The 19476-nt window shown below is 38.8% G+C and overlaps 1 protein-coding gene across 1 annotated transcript in view; it reads left to right on the top strand.

The window, feature by feature from the left end:
• Window positions 1–18049, top strand: part of col13a1 (collagen, type XIII, alpha 1) — a 158111-nt gene extending 140062 nt beyond the window's left edge. The window contains exons 36-38 of the mRNA XM_028604073.1: window positions 896–982; window positions 5598–5636; window positions 16078–18049. Of these exons, the coding sequence (XP_028459874.1) occupies window positions 896–982; window positions 5598–5636; window positions 16078–16110 (159 nt within the window). The 3' untranslated portion in view covers window positions 16111–18049. The remainder of the gene's footprint in view (window positions 1–895; window positions 983–5597; window positions 5637–16077) is intronic.
• Window positions 18050–19476: the final 1427 nt, after the last annotated feature.

Here is a 19476-nt window from a genome sequence, read left to right as displayed (position 1 = left end):
CTGCGCTCAAAACTTTATATGCAGGCCTTCTCATTCACTCAGAACCAGATATTGATGTATTTTGTAATTCAATTCAATTTAATTTATAGTTTCAAATCATAACAGGAATTATCTCAGGACACTTTACAGGTAGAGTAGGTCTAGACCACACTCTATCATTTACAAAGACCCAACAATTCTCCCCCAAGAGCAAGCAATTTGGTGCGACAGTGGCGAGGAAAAACTTCCTTTAAACAGGCAGAAACCTCCGACAGACCCTGAGTCTTGGTGGGCAGCCATCTGCCATCTGGGACACAGAGACACAGATACAGATATACAGAAGTATGATCCATAATAACTAGCAATGATCACTCAACTACAGTAGAATAGTTCATTGGCCAAGTGTTGAAATTACTCTACCATCCAGTCACCTCACATGGTCCATCCACAACTTCACTAGTTATTAACTTTTAGATTTGGGCATTATTCTGTTGGTCATTTTCATATTTATTGTTTTGTTCAGCAGATTATCTTCCATGATGAAATGAAAACATCAGAGTACATGTAGCAGCCTTCTCACTCGCAAGTCTTCCAAAACCTACTTACTGTAGCTTGTAGGTCATTCTGCAAAATAACTGAAACCTGCTCACCAATTGCACTGGCTTTAATCCCTCTTCCCTAACTCCCTCCACTTACCTTCCCTTTTCTCTAAATGTGCATTACAAAACCATATTGTCTTTCAAAAGAGCAAAAGGCACACAAAACATATTAGCGAAGTATTAGTGAGTATTGTCTAAATTACATATATGTAAGAATACCTGACAGATGAAATCTTACAAAAAAAAACATTTGCTTCATGTGTGGCTTAATGAGGGAGGACTAAAGTTTGTGTTTTTTAATACGCTGTTGTCCACAGGGAGAGAGGGGCAAGAAAGGCAACAGGGGGGCCAAAGGGGATAAGGGAGACCAAGGAGCACCTGGATTAGATGCCCCCTGTCCGTTGGTATGTCAGTAGACTGATGTGTAACCAGGAGGCAAAAGGAAGAAGCATTAGTTTAGTATAAAGAATAATCCCATAGTTCCTCAGTTTCTCTGAAGATCTGTATTCCACAGTCAGCTTCCTTTTGGCTCTGGTTGTACGTGTTTCTAATCAACCTCAGAAGGTTTTGGTCTGAGTGTCCACTGCAGTCTATCAGAGACATGAGTATATATTCAATTTAATTGATGAGATCTAAAATGTTATGTTTTTTCCAATAACTAAGTCTCATGAGAGATTATAGTGCACAGCTGAATGTGACTTGGATGGACCACAGACCACAACTTTGTCTGAGGAACCTCTTTTTTTCCCCAGGAATGAGACAGACAGGAACCAGGCAGCCACTGCTGATGAGTATCAACAGATACCAAATATTTTTAATTTCAGCCTTTATCCTGCAGCTCTGCAACCCTGAATAGAGCTAGAGTCCTGCACAAGCCAAAAAACAGAGACCCGAATCCTGCCCGAAACCATGCCTTTAATATCTGGCCCAAATAAATGCAATGGGTACTTTAAATTTCAGACCTGTGCCAGATTTGATAACTTTTTGTTTCATTTAATTTATTTCATTATTCACTTACCACCTACAGGCTAGGCTAACGCAACATATTGGTTAGACTCTATAATTGGCTTTTCCCTATTAGGCACTGGGCATTTGCAACACATGACACATGAACACAGACGATTTGCACAGCCAGAGAGAAGAAATAAGTTATATTTGAAAATAACCTAACCCCAGTCTCATCCATCCATTTTTTTTTTTCATCCAACATTTCTGTTTGTCTGGGTCGCAGTGGCAACAGGATAAGCAAGGAAGCCATGTCCACGTGGTCTGTCCCAGGGTCTCCTCCTTATCAAACCTGCCCTCTAAAAGGCATCCAGGTGGCTTGACCTTAGCCCATGATTCTGCAAAAAAATGGCTGAAACCTGATCTGAAACCCAGTTGTTGAGACTCTTAGGGTTCGCGTTGTTGGCAGAGCTCTAGATTAAACCCATTCCCGTAGAGAACTAACCTCTACTTTTTTACCAAGGAAACAATCTGTCATCCTATCCTACACCTTTTGTAAAGCTTTCAAAGTCATCTCAGTGAGCCCAGTTCCTGTCAGTCCCAGGTTGCCTGCATGTTTAGGAAACCTGCATCCGGTCACCCAGTGGACGGAACGGGAGATCTTCTTGCCATCAAGTAGTGGAAGATAAGCAGTCCTCTGCGACACATGAGTAACCAGACCACCAGGTTTTTACATGGTTGATTTCACAAACAGGGTTTCCGAGGCTTTAAAGGGGAGAAAGGTGAACCGGGCTTGCCAGGCCTGGACGGGCTGGATGCCCCTTGCCCTGTGGTATGGTGCTCTTTCTTTCCCTTCATTCTCACCAGCATGCCTATAGCTATCCCTAACCTAATGGCCACTCAGATGTTACACTGTAAATTCACAAAAACATGCATGTTTGCATGGACGTTTAAATCTACTTACTGTAGTTGATTTAGCTAGTAATAAGCCAGAACCTTTCCAACTGACCTACCGTAGAACTAATGTGAACAAGCCTTTCCCTGCTCAACCTTTTCATCAAAACTTCTAAAACCTTTTGTTAACTTTAAATGCAGATCTATGATTGTGACTAATATCACCAATTACATAACCTGATATAATCTTAAAGTTAAAGCCTTGAAATTGTTGTTGAAGTATACTAGAGCCTGTCCCCTTGTTTCCTACACCATCTCTTGCATGGGGCACCAATTTTCCATCTTCAAGGCATCAGAATACCACAGGTGGTGGAAAGCACAATGGAACTAGAGGAATTTAAGAGTTCTGGCATTAGCATGGAAAGCATCATTGCAGACATTTTTTGATTTCCTGTTTAGACTTTTAGTCTTACAAAGCCAGCTCACAATTGAGTTTCTCACTCCTAGTAAGACAACTCATTGCCATGGTTTCTGCTTTTGGTTCCACTGTTTTTTGCCTGATATGGGTATGAATTAAAATTAAATTTGGATCCTGCTCAAAAGGTTATATTAAATGCAGCTGGCACTGCTGTGGATTGTGATTGGTAAAACAGTTGAGTGATCGCATCACTAAAAGGAAACCTAGAACAAATGTTAGTTCAAAGTTGTTTACAGGTTGTGATAGACTCGGGGGGCAGCGAGCCATTTTTTAAACACTGCTGTTCCAACATGCATCTTGTTATGCACAGATAAATGTCAGGACATCACACACAATTAGCAAAAATGAAGTTTGCGAGATGTGATCTGGCTTTGCAAGGCTAAAGGACTGTAGGTGGTTAGATTTGGTATTGGAAGGTACCTTGATCATGGTCATGATCCAGTTGCGTCATGGTATGATCAAGGTAGATCAAGATCATTTATAAATCTGGTAATGAAGAAAGAGATCGGCAGCATAGGTCTGTTTAAGTTCTGAATTTCATCTTCACAGGTAAGGCTATGTCTTAGGGGCCGATCACACTGAGAATCGCGCTATAGATGCAGCCGCTTCAAAAAAGTCTCGCCAGGTAAACACTGTGGTGGACCTGTGGAGCGGGGCTGTATGCGCAACTGGGCGATCAAATGTGATTAACGCATCAAAACAACAATCGACTCAAGCTGAGAGAAAGCAGCAAAATTAGCAGTTTGAATGCTTATATGAGAGTTAGCGGTTAACATAAGCAATTTACGGGCCAATTAAAGTGTTGATGGTTGTCATTTACACTCCGTAAAGACAGGTAAAACGTTAAGGAAATGTAGTACAACCCCAGAAAATCATATGGTGTTATTTAAAATTTGTTACTGTGACGTATAAAGAGTGTTGTTTACATGCTAACAAACAGGAGGAAGCAAGATGCTGTTATCTACTGTCATCAAAACAGCAAGGAAGTGGTAACGTAATAAAGCCAAATGTGACATTGACAAGCAGTGTGACTCTGCGGCTTCCACTAAAAGGTTGAGAATATTTGTACTTGTTTGCGCGCCGAAAAAAAAAAGAAAAACGCAAGAAATGAAAGCACGCCAGCCATTGGCCATTTATATTCAGTAGTCATCAAAAGCACTGTTACCATAAGAACACATCGGCTTTGCAGGTGAGGCTTCTCAGTGTGATCAGCCTCTTAGACATCAACATGTCTTTGTAAATGTAAGCGTGGATCCTCGGTACATTGCTGAAATTGCTGAAATCGCGCTGCAACATTTTTGCGGTCTCCGTTGCACAAAACTGGCAGCCATCAATTGAAGGCACCATTTATCTTTAGTGACAAGGATAAACATGGTAAAAGGGATTTTGATGGTCTCATCTGTTGATTGTATTTAAACTCAAAAGTATGAATTTTTAATTTAAAATGTGGTAAAGAGTTGTGAAGTTGGGGGAGCCGCTGGTTGTGGAAGTAATTTGAAGCACTGCGAAGGTTTCTTTGAATTATATCCTTCATGTTCCTTAAGATAAAAACACAGTAGTCAAGATTTAGTTGTGTCAATTTGTTGTGGCAAATGGCTGTAAATACCAAAATACACATGACTGAATAGACCAGTCAGTGTCTCGAATTAGAGCTGTAGCAAATGTATAACTAACATTGCAATTAAGAACAAAACATGGTGCCATAGTTGCCAAATTCATCCTAAAATGACCTAAAATCTTAAAGTGAAGTTATTTAAATTGATGAATGCGTTATATGGATTCTATAAATTTGTATTTTCCTCCATTAGCAGAGCATGCTACACAGTGTTAATTCCGTTGAAACGAAAGCTATTACAAAAACATTTGTTAACGATCTTTTTTTTTATGACTTAAACAAGACTAAAGTCATCAAAAGTAACCTTTTGATGAAATGTGTTACATTTCTTCAACGACCTGCATGCATCTGTGGAATCAACCACTGCAGATGACACAGTATCCTCCACTTGGGAACCTTGTTCCGAAGATGATTGAGCTGCTTGAACTGTTGCTCTAGTGTTGATAAGAAGCATCTTGCATTTTTTGTCAGTAATGCATGTTATTTCATGTTGTGTCAACACAAATATTTTTGTCCAAGTGACTTGAAACATTAGGTTGTTCTGACTATTATAATTGCAAGTTGCCAGTTGATATTAGTTGTTGTTAAACTTGGGAATTAGTTGGAGGGACAAATTATTTTTGTACCCTCAACTATTATTGTTACGTTGGCAGCACAATCCAGAAAGAGTTGTTACAACTCAAAATAATGCATGCAAGTAGTTCACTCTTTATTTTAAGTTGATACAACTAAGCACATTTCACAGTGTTATCAACCAAAATGATGTATGGATAACAAAAAGATGGAGCCACTAGCACATAACTGGGAAATATATTTCAACCTGGAAGATTCTGACTCAGGCACAGAGCTATGATGCAGAAATATAACAGGGCTTTTACTTCCAGAACCCAGTATAGCCAAAATAATAACTCTTACCACTTTGCTACTCTAGAAAGAGAATACTTTTCTTATATACTGTAATTGCCTTTATACTGTAACTGTAACTGTAAGACGCTTTGGTATGTGCTGTTGCTTCAGGCATGATAATAGTGTTAATCTCTGCAGCATAGACTATTTTTCACTTCCCGTGTTGTTTTTCTCTGTCCAGGGAGACGATGGCTTACCTGTACCAGGATGTTGGAATAAAGTAAGTTGGAGAGTTTGACGCTGTGTTTTTTTGTTCACACACTGTATGCTAACTTCACCACCAACATTGTTTGAACTAACATTTGATCTGTTGCCTTTTGCTTTCTCCTTGCAGTGACGATAACTTTGGAATGGCTTGTGTGATTGTACATAGGATATTTATTTTTTTACTTTTCCCCCTATTCTGTTATACGTGGAAAAAAAATTTAAATCCTAAAAATATAAGGCAACATTTTTGTACAGATTGTTTATTTTAATATGTATGGCAGTGTTTATGTATTGGATTTTTATATCTATGCGTTATTTCAATAATGGATTGGATAAGTAAAAAATAAGAATGTGGCAACATATGCATGATATTTGTGCATCATGTGAAGTGGATAATGCTTATTAACTTATTGTATTATGTTGTTTTGTTGTAATTGACCATGCTGCACTGGGTTGTGGGGCTGGAAAGATTATGTGTTAGCTGTTGGAAAGTCTTAGCTGAACTCTCCTTTTTGTGATGAAGTGTTAAAAAAACGAAGATGGAAAAGCACTGCATAGTTTCAATGTTACTAAATGTTCACACAGTGACAGAAAGCTATTACAAGTCTGCACTGTGAATTTGTGTTCTTATTTTTCTGATGAACATGCACACTTAAAGGGTAAATACCGTGTTTTTTTTCAACCTGCATCCTATTTTCCTATGTTTTTGTGTCTAAGTGACTGATGGGAACAGCAATCTTTGACATTGGTCCAGTATTAAGTGTGAACGCTGTAACCAGCAGCCACAGACAGGCTGCAATTTAACCCTATGGGGCAAATCAGTTTGGTCCTCTAAAAGTGCTTTATTTAAATTTTTTTTAAAACCTCTTTAAGACCTTTCTGTTTAACCAGAAACAATTCGGAGATAGCTAGCGCTAAATCCACCAGACTCAGATTTATAAAAACAATACTTTTAGCGTGTATAGAGCCAACATATTTTCACATGTAAATCGGTAAACTATGTGTTTATTTCAACCAAAACTAGAGTTCTGATGGTTGGAAAAGTGGAAAGACGACTCAAAACGTCTTTTCATAGTTTTATTTTGTTTCTGTCGACTTTGAATGAAGTGTATTTTACGATGCTAAAATTACTGTTTATTTATTGTAGCTTGATTCACCGCTGCCGACTGCAGTGATCTCACTTAACACTGGACCAATGTCAAAGATTGTTGTTCCCATCAGTCACTTACACAACAACATAGGAACATAGGGTCCAGGAGGAAAAAATGGTAGTCAACCTTTAAAGGATCAGATTTAGGGCTGTCACCTGATTAATAGCTTTACTTGTCCCATTAATGGTAGATCCTAAGGATGGCAATGTTGCTCCATCAGTCCATGGTCCAGAGCACGATATCTCATATAATCATTAATGGCCAGATGAAGTTTGGTACAAATCCTGTAGAAACTGATAATGTCATAGCTGTTTTCTTTTTAAAGTAATAAAAACTGTTTTTAATGTAATATAATTGCCGACCACATAACAGTTTTTATACATGTTGCGTATAATGTACTATAATTCATTATTAACTACTGAACATTTAATTTGGGATGGTTATTGCTGGGGTGCCCCGTCAACGACAAACGGCAGTAAAGGGTTATTTGATTTGATTAAGTTTATTTTGAACATGTTAGAACTTCTTTATATATGTATACATACACATACATGCATATATACCTACATACAGGCACATATACACATGCATGCACAAATACATACACATTTTTGTTTTGCTTCCAGCTATCACCTACTGATGTCTATGTTTCATCTGTCAGTTAATGTTGAATAATAACCCATCCAAACTAGACATATTGTATAACCCCAAGAACAATACAGTCAGTACACAATACAATAACCTTGAGTCCTTCTCATTCCCATTCAATATATTCAATTTTTAAAAATGATCATACGTGTCACAGTTAATTACACTGTTAGCTAAATCATTCAAATTAAGTGTAAAAATATATAAATAAAAGGTGAAGGAAAAAGGACAAAAACTTTGATATTCTATATTTCTCTTTTTTTCTTTTCTTTCTTTTTCTGCCTTTTGTTGTTTCCGGGGCCTCACATTGTTACACCATGATTTCGTTGGCAATTTGAAAATGAAAAATGTAATTGCATAGATTATATAATCCAATAACAAGCCTAAAAGACAATTTAAAATTATGTGCCTTTAAAGTATTAAATGGATAAATATATACACATTTCAGCATGTTCTATAGCAAGCACAAACACCAACAAACATGGGTGTGTAGAGCTAGACCGATTATTTGGCCAGGCTAATATATTTACAGAATTAAGCTTATTGTAAATATATGGGTATCTGTGTATAGGTCGGCTGATTTGAAATAGAAATTGCAGTCCAGAAATACCAAACTAGGTTTGAGGTCATTTAGAAACAGGATACTGACATTTTACACTGTAAAGTGTCAGTATCCTGGTCACAATACTTTAAAATATTATAAGGGATCACTATCAAGATTGTTTTTGTTTTTTAGCATGTTGATGAAATGTAAACACCAATATATTGCCATCTGATTTTTTAAGTCACAAATATTGATATCTGTATTGGCCTCAAAAATCCAGGATCAGTCAGGCTATAGTTTCTTAACAGCATGGCTCCAGCTTTGGCAGTGTTGGTGGCTGGATGAGAAGCCAATGAGGGATCATCCTGTTTCATCCTGTTTTTTAGGAACTCTAGCTAGTTGGGGAAAGGGGTCTAGATGAGTTAGCACAGAGAGAGTACATTATTACTCATTACTTATTACATTACACACAACAAATGATTACATTGTGGCTCAACATCATTTTACATTATGGCCAGAATTATTGTTTAATTCATCGAATGCAATTATTACATTATAATTTTTCCAAATACATCATTCTTAACAATTGTAATAACTTCTGGATGTCTGATCTAAAACAATCATCCAGTCCAATTTTCACTCCAAAAATGATGCCTGGGTTGCCAGCAAGTGGTGTCTTAATCAACTATCAGGGGACAGCCTTCGATCAAGCCTTTGAGATGTGATTTGGAATCAAGTATTCCAGACAATCAGTTTGTTGTTAACATACCCAACACTTGTGTCCTGGAGGAGGGTGTCAACCAAGATCTCTTAATCATTTGAAGCTTTAAAGTTCAGGCACCACAGATCCTGACAAGTAAATGTTAAGTTGTACAGCAGGAAACAACACGTTCTCACTCCCATCGCGTAAAATACGGACGCTTGGTCAGGTGCCTTTGGTGTTGTTATTGATGATAAAAGTCTCCTTTATATCTAAACGCGGTGGGTCGGGACTATGGGCGTCACTTTTGACACAGTTAGGTTAAGGAAATGGTCGTGGGTGGGTTTAAGTTTCCATGACACGCAGGACAAGAACGGGACGGTTAGGTTTAGGAAAAGAAGAACGGGACAGATGGGTTTAGGAAAACAATATTGGGGGTTGGGTTTAGGTAAAGAAGAAAGCGACGGTTGGGTTTAGGAAACATGACACACAGGACAGGAACCCCGGTCTTCTGGGTGAAAGTCTGTTGTTCCACCACCCCAACCAACCTCCCTATGCAGATTTTCAGGCTTTCATACTACTCGCTACCATTGTCGCTCTTAATGCCACGTCATCTTCAAACGCTGTGTAGCTGCTGCTCTACACACACGCGCTGAAGGGCGCATTTTGCGTCGTATCTGACGCTGACAGCCACTGTCCAAACGTCCCTATTTTACGATTTCGGAGTGAGAATGGGTTGAGGAAAGCTACAGCTCAATGTTTTAGCTTCTTGTTTTCCTTCTGGTTTCAGTTCATTGTAAATAGTTCTGCCAAATTCTGTGGGCAGCCACTCCTTGCTTCATGATCGTCAGGCTCTGTGTATTACCTGTAGTGTTTGTAGAGTGTTTGTTTGTATGTCTTCCAATTCAAAGCGCAGTATACAGCCCATGTTGTTGAATGGAAATATTGCTGCTCACCCTTACAGCATGTTGCTGCAATCGTCCCATTGTCTCATCCATTTATGAAGAAAGCTGTAACCTGCTCGGACAATGGAGATCTTTTTTTTAAATCAAGAACTATAGAACATTTTATTTACAAGCAATTATATGGAGTATCTGTCCTCATTAAGCTAACCTCATTAACTTTACCAAGTGACTCAGTGTTGAAGAAATGGATGGACTGACCGGATTGGAGCTTGATCCATTATATGCTGCTGCTCTTTGACAAAGCTTTGTTGTGTTTGGGTCTGCCTGGATTTTATGTTGCCATGAGAGATTGTTGTTGGATCCTTGCCAGAGATTAAATATTCATTGTGTCCTGTTGCTGCACAGTACCTCACATTAACCCATGCCATCGTCACAAGCTGGCCCTTATTTTGCTGTCATATTGATCATAAACACTTAGGCCTATGTCCAGATATTGTCTGCAATGTTCAAAGTGTTGATTGTGTTCAAAGTGACAATCATAATTAAATATACATTTCTGAAGATTTTGGTTTTGTTCTCAAATAATGTTTTACTCCTGTATGGAGTCTAGAGAGTGCCACTAGATTCATTATAGTCATTTTCTGTACAAGACACAGCTTTTTAGAAAATACATTTAAAAACAAATACACGTGGGGCCCTTTTTTAACGATCTGAAATGCAAATATCAAACGCAAAACACAAATAGCTTTGTGGGCGGATCTGGATTCCTGACCCAAATCTAAAATGGGTTGGTCTGAAGTTGCTACATTACTCATAGGTGTGGTTTAGGCGTAACGTGCCAAGCATGCACCCTTAAAATAGCATCTGAATAACGCGCTACTGACTTTAAACTAGCACCACTGACTGTAGACCAGGTTTTTCCTGGTCAGTGGTGGAATTGTTTTCTGAAACTGCAAAATAGCACCAGGGAACATTTGCGCCGGAACACGCCTCCTGTTTTCGCTGAACTGCCCCCGGGAGCGCAAATACATTCCCTAATTTACCGACGTGCGTCTGTGGAGGGAAAAGTCCGCTGTGTGTCGGGTGCAAAGGCAATTGCGCTGAGTGCAAGATAGGGACCGTAAACTGTATATGTTTTACAGGTTATACACTGTGCAGTAGTCATTGTTGTAGGGTCAAAATGTTGCAGGATATGGTACACACTTATGTAGACAAATTAAATATTGTATTTTTGTGTTACTCAAAGGTGCAACTAGCCTAAAGCTGATATAACACACACTGCATTTTTTCTTTAGTATTTCTAAATGTCTCTCAAACAGCAGTTCTCAAAATGAATGAATGAAAAATAAATATTGTTCTCAGGAACAGAACCAACAATAATCTGAAGGAATGCCGTTTAGACGGAACTGCTTTTACCTGAGTTCATTTTGAAGTCTAAAGAGTAACATAACTGCTCACATGTGAGATGTTGAGGGTATCCGCCCCTCTATGTACACCTGATCCTGTCTATGCACGGGTTCGACCACTTATATTGGTTTGCTGATTGTGTCCAAAGAATGCTAACAGTATTTGATTTGAAGTTGCATTAGTGTGTGCCTCACCGCATGGATTGCAAAGTTTGGTTTAGTTTGGGCTTTTTAATGATGTGCAAGACAATATTTGTTGTTGGACTCAAAAGGACCAAAACCTGTTTTAAATCTAAAGGAAAGATCCCTCAACGTACACTTGTGAAACAGCTGTCATGATGTCCAGTGCAAACCAGAGTTAATGTAATGGGACTGTAATTATACAGTGCTGTTCTAGTCTTAACGACTAATCAAAGCGCTTGAACACAGTACAGGAACCTTTCACCATACACACACTGTGGCCGACACTACCATACAAGGTGCCACCTGCTCATTTGATAAACATTCACACACACTTACCCTCAGTTCAGTGTCTTGCCCAAGGACACTTGGTCATGGGACTGCAGGGCCAGGGGGTGGAACCACCAACCTTCCGATTGGTAGGTGACCGCTCTACCACCTGAGCCACAGCCGCACAGTTCAGTTTTTGGTTGCAGTTTGTTTTGTTTTTTCATTCTGGGAATGAGATGACATCATATTGACAAAATGTATCCAGCAAAGATAAAAAAAAAAAATACAGACCAGACACGAACCACATAAAAATGCTATATTATATACTATGTAGGCACTGAAAGCTCTTTGCTTTGACTTCAAATAAGTATAATACAGCAGACCTGGTCGGCACGGCAGGCAGGCTGTTCCATGGGAGCGTATTAAATAACATGCCATTCATTATTACATTGTAAACTAGAATGTGGAACTCAGGAACCCAGAAGCTGTTGACCTGAGTGATGTGATAGTCTTTTGCTTAACAAGCTGATAGTATACCTTAGAGCAAGGCTGTTTAAAGCATTACATATCCCATGGCAAGAACTTTAAAATGCATCTTGGAGCTAAACAGGCAGCCAGTGTAGACACATACACAGTTTGGGATAATTTGATCCGTAGCGTCTAGATTTCTACGAAGCTGCAGTATCTTCTAATCAACTGCAGTCTTCTAGTTGCTCTTTTTCGAAGTCCAACAAAATATCACAGTTATGTTAATTGGCTGCAGGTTAAAAGTAATTTACACTTTTACAATTGAATAATAGAAATATCCTTTGGATATGTTTTTCAGGTAAGGAAGCAGATGTGGCTCTAACACTTCTTAATCTGGTAAAGACTAGAGACTTGCTGCTCATGCACCTTATACCCTGGAATTAAAAGGAAGAATTTAATTTTAGACTTATTAATTTGAACTGGTGTAGCTTTTAAAGCTACATTGTGTAAGAATTTCTCCCATCTAGCGGTGAAATTGTATATTACAACCAACAGAATATGACTTTCGAGCCCCTCCCACTCCTACGGTGGCCGTATTATTCCAAGAAGTATGACTTTGTCCGTGAGTGTTCCTTCCAGTGTAGTAATAGTTTAGTATGTTATTTTGGTACCATTTCATTGCTAACATCAGCTATCAGGTTCCCAAACATATGCAAGCTAATGATAGTAAAGTATCAGTGCTATTGTTATTCTGTATATTGTGCGAGATTAATAGTGTTAGGCAATATTTACAGCGTAGGAGAGAAGCAACGGAGGTTTTTGTTTTTAATCTATTTCTCTGAGCAGTATGAACAATGTCAATGAAACCAAAATTAGCTTTTAGTATCTCCATCGTTTACACGCAGCTGTTCTAGCTGGAGCTAGTCTGTTTTCTGTGTATGACGTAAGCTGTCTGCCAGGGAAATCACGACACATATGATTACGTTTATGTTACAAGGTGGACCCATGAGAGAGAGACATCATGGCTTTCAAACAAGCAAAGTGGCAATTGATCAAGGCCACACCCCCAACATCCACCTTGCCCCCCCTCTCTCCTCCTCAATAGCTACAGACACAGAAATGGCACATCCTAAGGATGATAAGCTCATTGTGGGACTGGCTCTAGTGGCTGTAATTCTGCACCAAGGCTGAATTTCTGGAAAGAGACTTCAGATACAGTATTAGGGGACCACTAAGGTCTATATAAAAGAGACTTCAGATACAGTATTAGGGGACCACTAAGGCTTATATAAAAGAGACTTCAGATACAGTATTAGGGGACCACTAAGGTCTATATAAAAGAGACTTCAGATACAGTATTAGGGGACCACTAAGGTCTATATAAAAGAGACTTCAGATACAGTATTAGGGGACCACTATGGTCTATATAAAAGAGACTTCAGATACAGTATTAGGGGACCACTAAGGTCTATATAAAAGAGACTTCAGATACAGTATTAGGGGACCACTGAGGTCTGTATAAAAGAGACTTCAGATACAGTATTAGGGGACCACTAAGGTATATAAAAGCACCCAAAGAGCACCATGTCATGGGACCTTTAAAATCCTTCCTCCTCTTTCCATCTTGGAAAAGCCACTCCAATAATAACTTTGGTCTTGTTGCTTTGCCTGTCGCGTTGTCGTTTTAATTCTCTTTTTAACTTCCTTGGTGACTCCGTTACATGTCCTGAGTGTAAAAGCGCGAAATGCAGAGGTTTGTCCCTTTTTGGCTAATGTATTTTAAAGATGGAGGCGCAACATGGCGGCCGTAATTTGAGCGACTCGCCCGTATGTATTCTAAATGATTCTGAATGGCAGATTCTACGCTTACGAGAATACTTAGATTAGTTGGTGGAAGTAATTACACATGTGTGAGCACATATTTGTTAAAGAACAAAGGTTTATTTTACTAAGAATCAACTCAAAGCATTACACAATGGAGCTTTAATTGAATTAGTCCCTTGACCGACACCCATTTTTTAAGTTTCAATAACCAAACTTTTACAAAATTTACATCTTTGCTTTCAGTAAATCAGATATAAACAACTATTTTGTGTAATGTCATCCAGATAATGTTTAGAACAAAGCTTCCAGAACAAGAAATTGGCTGGTTTAATGATATCAAATGGCTACATTAGCTGACTGTGGAGCTAAACAATGTGTAATTAGTCTGTCAGAATAAACCCTTGTCCTGTAACCAACCAAACCATCCATGCACGATTCAAATGGTAAATTAAAAAGGATACAATCTAAATAACATAAGTAAGCATCAGTACTCAAACATCTACAACACAACACAGTAAGCATACCAAAGAAAGTAGCTAGTGGAAGATGACTCCGTCGATTATCTTTTAACCCTTCCTGGATCTGGTGTAGTAGCCTTGGGCCATGGAACTTCCTTATCAATATGGATGTGTGCTCATACTGTGCTATTACTATGGGCCTTTTCACACCTGAGATCCAAGGGTCACCTTTTTGTTATATTGTATATATTTGATCCAATTAGTTTTCTGCAATGAAAAGCTTATTAAAGAACTATACATTTAGTTCAATTTTATTTAAAGTGTCAAATCACACAACAGAAGTTATCCCATGACATTTGACAGATAGAGTAGGTCTAATTTACAAAGACCCAACAATTCCCCCCCAAGAGCAAGCATTTAGTGCAACAGTGGCGAGGAAAACCTTCCTTTGAACAGGCAGAAACCTGGGACAGACCCTGGCTCTTGGTGAGCGGTCATCTGTCGCGACTGGAGCGTACAGGACATACTTTCTAACAGGCAGGCTTCCCCGTCCCTCTTTTCTCTCTTGTGGTAGAATTGTTGGGAGTTTTTTTTCCAATTGACTCCTGCGGCTTATTTTGTTTTGTGTTGTTTGGTTTTGAGGAGCTGCAGCATTTGTTCAAAGACTAGTCTATATCTACGACGTTCCACTTCCGGGATTGCTCTGTTGCTGCTGGAAATTCTGCCTGATGTCCTCTTTTTCGGCCGGATGTCTGTCACCTCCTCTTTTTTTGTGTTGTGTCCTCAGATCTCTGCAGGGTAAATCCAGACAGCTAGCTAGACTATCTGTCCAATCTGAGTTTTCTGTTGCACGACTAAAACTACTTTTGAACGTACACATGTTCCACCAAAACAAGTTTCTTCCAAAGGCTGTTTTCCAGCGGCAACGGATCTCCGTCCGTTGCTAAGCGCTGCCCAAGACGATTGTGATTGGTTTAAAGAAATGCCAATAAACCAGAGCACTTTTTTTTTTTTTTTTTTTTTTTTTTTTTTTTGCAGCGCTGTGGAGGAAGGTCTGGCAATCCGAGACTATTCAAAGACAGACTGGAACATACACAGTTCATTTACTACCACTTAACAACTTTACTGCTAATTTCTTCTGCTCCGATCGCAACAGCTGTCTGCTCTAAGCGCCATCACTCTCTTTCTCTCTTTCTTTTGCTTGACCACACACTCGCTGTGTAAACACTAAGCCCTGAGTTATTCTTTAGGTCCTTCCCAACTCTTATTACACGATCATAGCCTGCCAGAACTTCTCATAATTTGTCCAAAGTCCAAACCATCCAAAGAAATACTTTCATGCTACAAAATGATCCGGACCATGGTTCAGTTTGATCCGGAACAAAACCAATTCTTTTCGTAGGACCAACCTCCGGCTGTTTGGTCCAGACAGTGGTCTGGGGGAGGTTTTACATCTGTAATTTTGGTTTAGATCAAACTGAAAAAAATTCTGAATGTCCGGACCCAACAAACGAGTTAAATGTGAAAGCACTCTATGGAACTTACAAAAAATTGGCAGGGCCATAATGTCATAATGAGACCCTAACACTACACTCAGGCTCTTTGAGGCTTTGGAGCTTGCTAATATCACCAGGTAACATCAGATATTTTCAATAAAATCATCAAAGCAAAGTGCAGGCGGTTCTAGGTTTGGCTTATAAAAAAAAAAAACAAGATATTTGTTTAAAATTGTAAGAAAAATTGAAAGTAAATTAGGAACTAAAACTCAAATCGTTCTGGAAATGCACTGGACATCAAAGACTAATGATAATAACTCTTTAAGCGTTACATTTTTTAATATCCCTGTTGCTTTTGCTTGTGTTTCTGAAGTGATTAAACTGTATTCACACATATGTTTAAGGGTCAACATCCTTTCCAACTGGCTAAGAAGTAGGACTACTAGAGACTGTCTCCATGACGCCACTGAAAACAGAAAGGGAACTTGAAGACATTAGGAGATATCTTTGAGTTTTTACCCAAACCTGGAGTTGGCATTTCAACGTTTTTTCCAGGAGGTCGGACACTGGGCCAGTAATGTCCGAGGCTCCGGTGGCAGTGGTGAGCACATTCACTTCAATAAGACTGGGGAGTAGAGGCGATGCACCATCCTTAAGTTAGTTATTGAAGGCTCTGTGGACAGGACAGCCATCGCAGCCACAGGGAGATACTGTACCTACCCATGTGTTTCTTTGACTGCATTCACTTGGATCTATTTAACTCCTGGTGAAAGCGAGGCATGGACACTTTAGCACATGCTATTTGTTGTGTTTGACGTGACATCGATACTGTAACTGTGATAAAGAATTCAGAGCAGCTCACAGAGCAGGTAGATGTCATGTGTTTCCAAGAAATAACAAAGGGAGACCCTCTTGATGATTCCTTCTTGATATTATCTCACTGCCTTTTTCAAAAATCCCTTTACATGCAGCTATGACATTTTGTTTGAATGATTGTGCTGTATAGGAAATACTTTGAATCCAGCATCACATATCATGCCTGGTCACATATATATACTATTATTTTCTTTTTGTATGTATTGAGGTGTTAAAGAACACCATGATTTAATACTGTAATTGTAAGTATTGTACAATATAAGACAAAGGATTGTATGTATAAAAGTACTAATTTTTTGTAAATAGATTGCATTGATGAAACGTGATTTTACATACAGAGTAAGCATCAAAATTCTCAAAGGGCAGTATTCATTTGCTGATTACGTAGGCTACACAAGTTTGGCAATTGTCAACTATTTTCAACTTTATTTCAGCTCTACCACATGCAATAAAATAGGCTATTGCATGTAAATACAGTATTTTTTTTTTGTGACTCCAAAAAATTTCAAATTAGTCTTTTTTTTGTTTTATTACTCTGAATATGAATGGATATTTAGTAAAATAATGAAACAAAACAAAGCACAGAAACTAAAAAACACTATTTTCACAGCTGTAACTGTACATGCAAATAATCAAAAAAAATGCCCTTTGTCAGTGTGTCACATTTTCCTGTTTTATCGAAAATCAAATGTACAGAAGCATTCCTTATGTCGTACTGACAGCTGCCTTGTAAACAGACCTGGGTCAAACTGGCATTTCATTTTGTTTAGTTTTTTCAGTTTTTGAGTTCAGTGATTGAAAGAAATGTAATGCTGTTTCGGTGTTTCAATGGGTACCGACAAGTGTACCGACAAAAACTATTTAGTGAGTGGCATTTACCTATTGTTCATTTTTAAATTTGATGCAGTGAAATTTGCCTAAATAACGCTTTATTATTGGATACATTTGATTTGTAAATAAAAAAAAACTTTCAAAAGCAAAAATACAGTGAGCACAAAGCAGTGCAACTTTTGAAACCACATGCAAAAAGACAAAACACGAGCAAAGAAAGTAAATATCATTTTCTTATGTTTCGTTGATATGACTGTGTTTTGCTGGTTTAATTGTGTTTTGTCCGTTGAGCTGTCTGTTTTTATTTTGTCTGTTGACTTGTATGTTTTCTTAAAGTGGCTATACGTAACTTTCAGTTTGTGTTGATTCTAGCGGCCTCTTTGGACAAAGGCGGTAGTGTTTGTACCACACCCTGATGTCATAAAGGACTAGGAGTTTGCGTTACCGGGAGGTCGTATAGTTGCAATCAATGTTTTGCTCTGACAGAAAATCATTAATTCACAATAAAAGAATCATTATTTGTTGCATTGCCAAGTGTTGCATACGGTAACTTAGTCTACTTTGGATGTCTCGTGAGCTAAACAGAGTATCATTGTCACCGGGCAACCTGATCTCACAGAATTCCGTGAAATGAACACGGCCCCTTAAATTCAGGAACAGGTCATGGGTGGGCTTACGTTTCCATGACACGCGGGACAACAACGGGACGGTTGGGTTTAGGAAAAATACACGATCCCCGGTCTCCTGTGTTGTTTGACCCATCCCCCCTCCCCCCCAACCAACCTCCTTATGCGGATTTTCGGGCTTTCATACTACTCGCTACCGTAGACACTCTTAATGCTACGTCATCTTCTTTAAATTGGCATTGTTTTCCGTGGTGGCCACACAGAATTTTCACACATTCAGTGCCACCGCCACATAATGCGCTGTTAACAGTTCCTGATCATTTCACGGAATTCTGTGAGAGCAGGCTGCACTGGGTCACTAGCCAAAGCATTAAGAGATTGTTGTAGCAACCAACGTAATGATTAGATTAATATAGCGCCTTTCATGAAATCCAAGGACGCTTTGCACAGGTACAGGGGGAAAATGGAAAAGAAAATAGTGGGCCAACACAAACACGGACTAAAAGGAATAAAACGTCCACGCTAAATGGAAGAGGGACGTAATTTAATGTCGGCTACTAACGTACAACCACATCGCGGCAATCTAAAGTTATTTTATGAATGAAATAGACATATTACATACATGAGGGCCAATTTGGGACATTTTTGAATAATTTACAATCCTGTAATCCATCTGTTGAAAGCCTGACCCTCGTCTTTCTCTTTCCCTTTTAGCTTTTAGTTGTTTGTTTAAATTCCTTCTTTCCTGTGATGATCAGGATCAGCCATAACTACAGCAGATAACTTCTCAAATAAAATAAAAATACAATTAGGCCCATAGAAAGAAATCTCCTGCTACATTTTACCTGGCTGGATACTCACTAACACAGGCTTTTCTGGTGTTACACCGAAATCTGTGACCCGTCACAATGTGTGGGACTGTAGCGCCGTCTACCTGCCGCATATCATGTTGTGATATAGCGGGTAAAATTGCACCTGGGCAGAGGCATTAATAAAAACTATATAAAAATAGCGTTCTTTTCACTGTTAGTCTCGTTTGCTGTTACAAGCCATTTATGATCATAATATGAAAAACTACACAGTTTCAGAAACATTTAAAAGTTACATATAGTCACTTTAAGTTGCTATGCCCTGAGCTCTCTCAGCCGCCATACAAAGGCACCGGAACTACGATTCACAATAAGTAACATCTGAGTTTATTTAAACATTTAGGTAGGATTTTATTTTGTTGTCTAAAGAAATCATTTTTAATAACAACTTTGCTGCCAGGCAACGTAGCATTTAACAACTAATTTATTACAAAGATACACTCCCTGATTGTTTTTTTACAGAATTCAACAGCCCCTCTCCATTCCCATCCCTTCATCTTCAAATCATCCAAAGAGAATGGAGAAGGAAGTTTGGGTTGCCGTTGGGTGCTGTAACAAAATTGGGGCCTGCACCTGTGACATTTCATGTTTAACATTTCTA

The sequence above is a fragment of the Perca flavescens genome, chromosome 17, assembly GCF_004354835.1.
Source record: "Perca flavescens isolate YP-PL-M2 chromosome 17, PFLA_1.0, whole genome shotgun sequence".
Lineage (NCBI taxonomy): Eukaryota > Metazoa > Chordata > Actinopteri > Perciformes > Percidae > Perca > Perca flavescens.
This window is presented reverse-complemented; position numbering and strand designations above follow the sequence as displayed.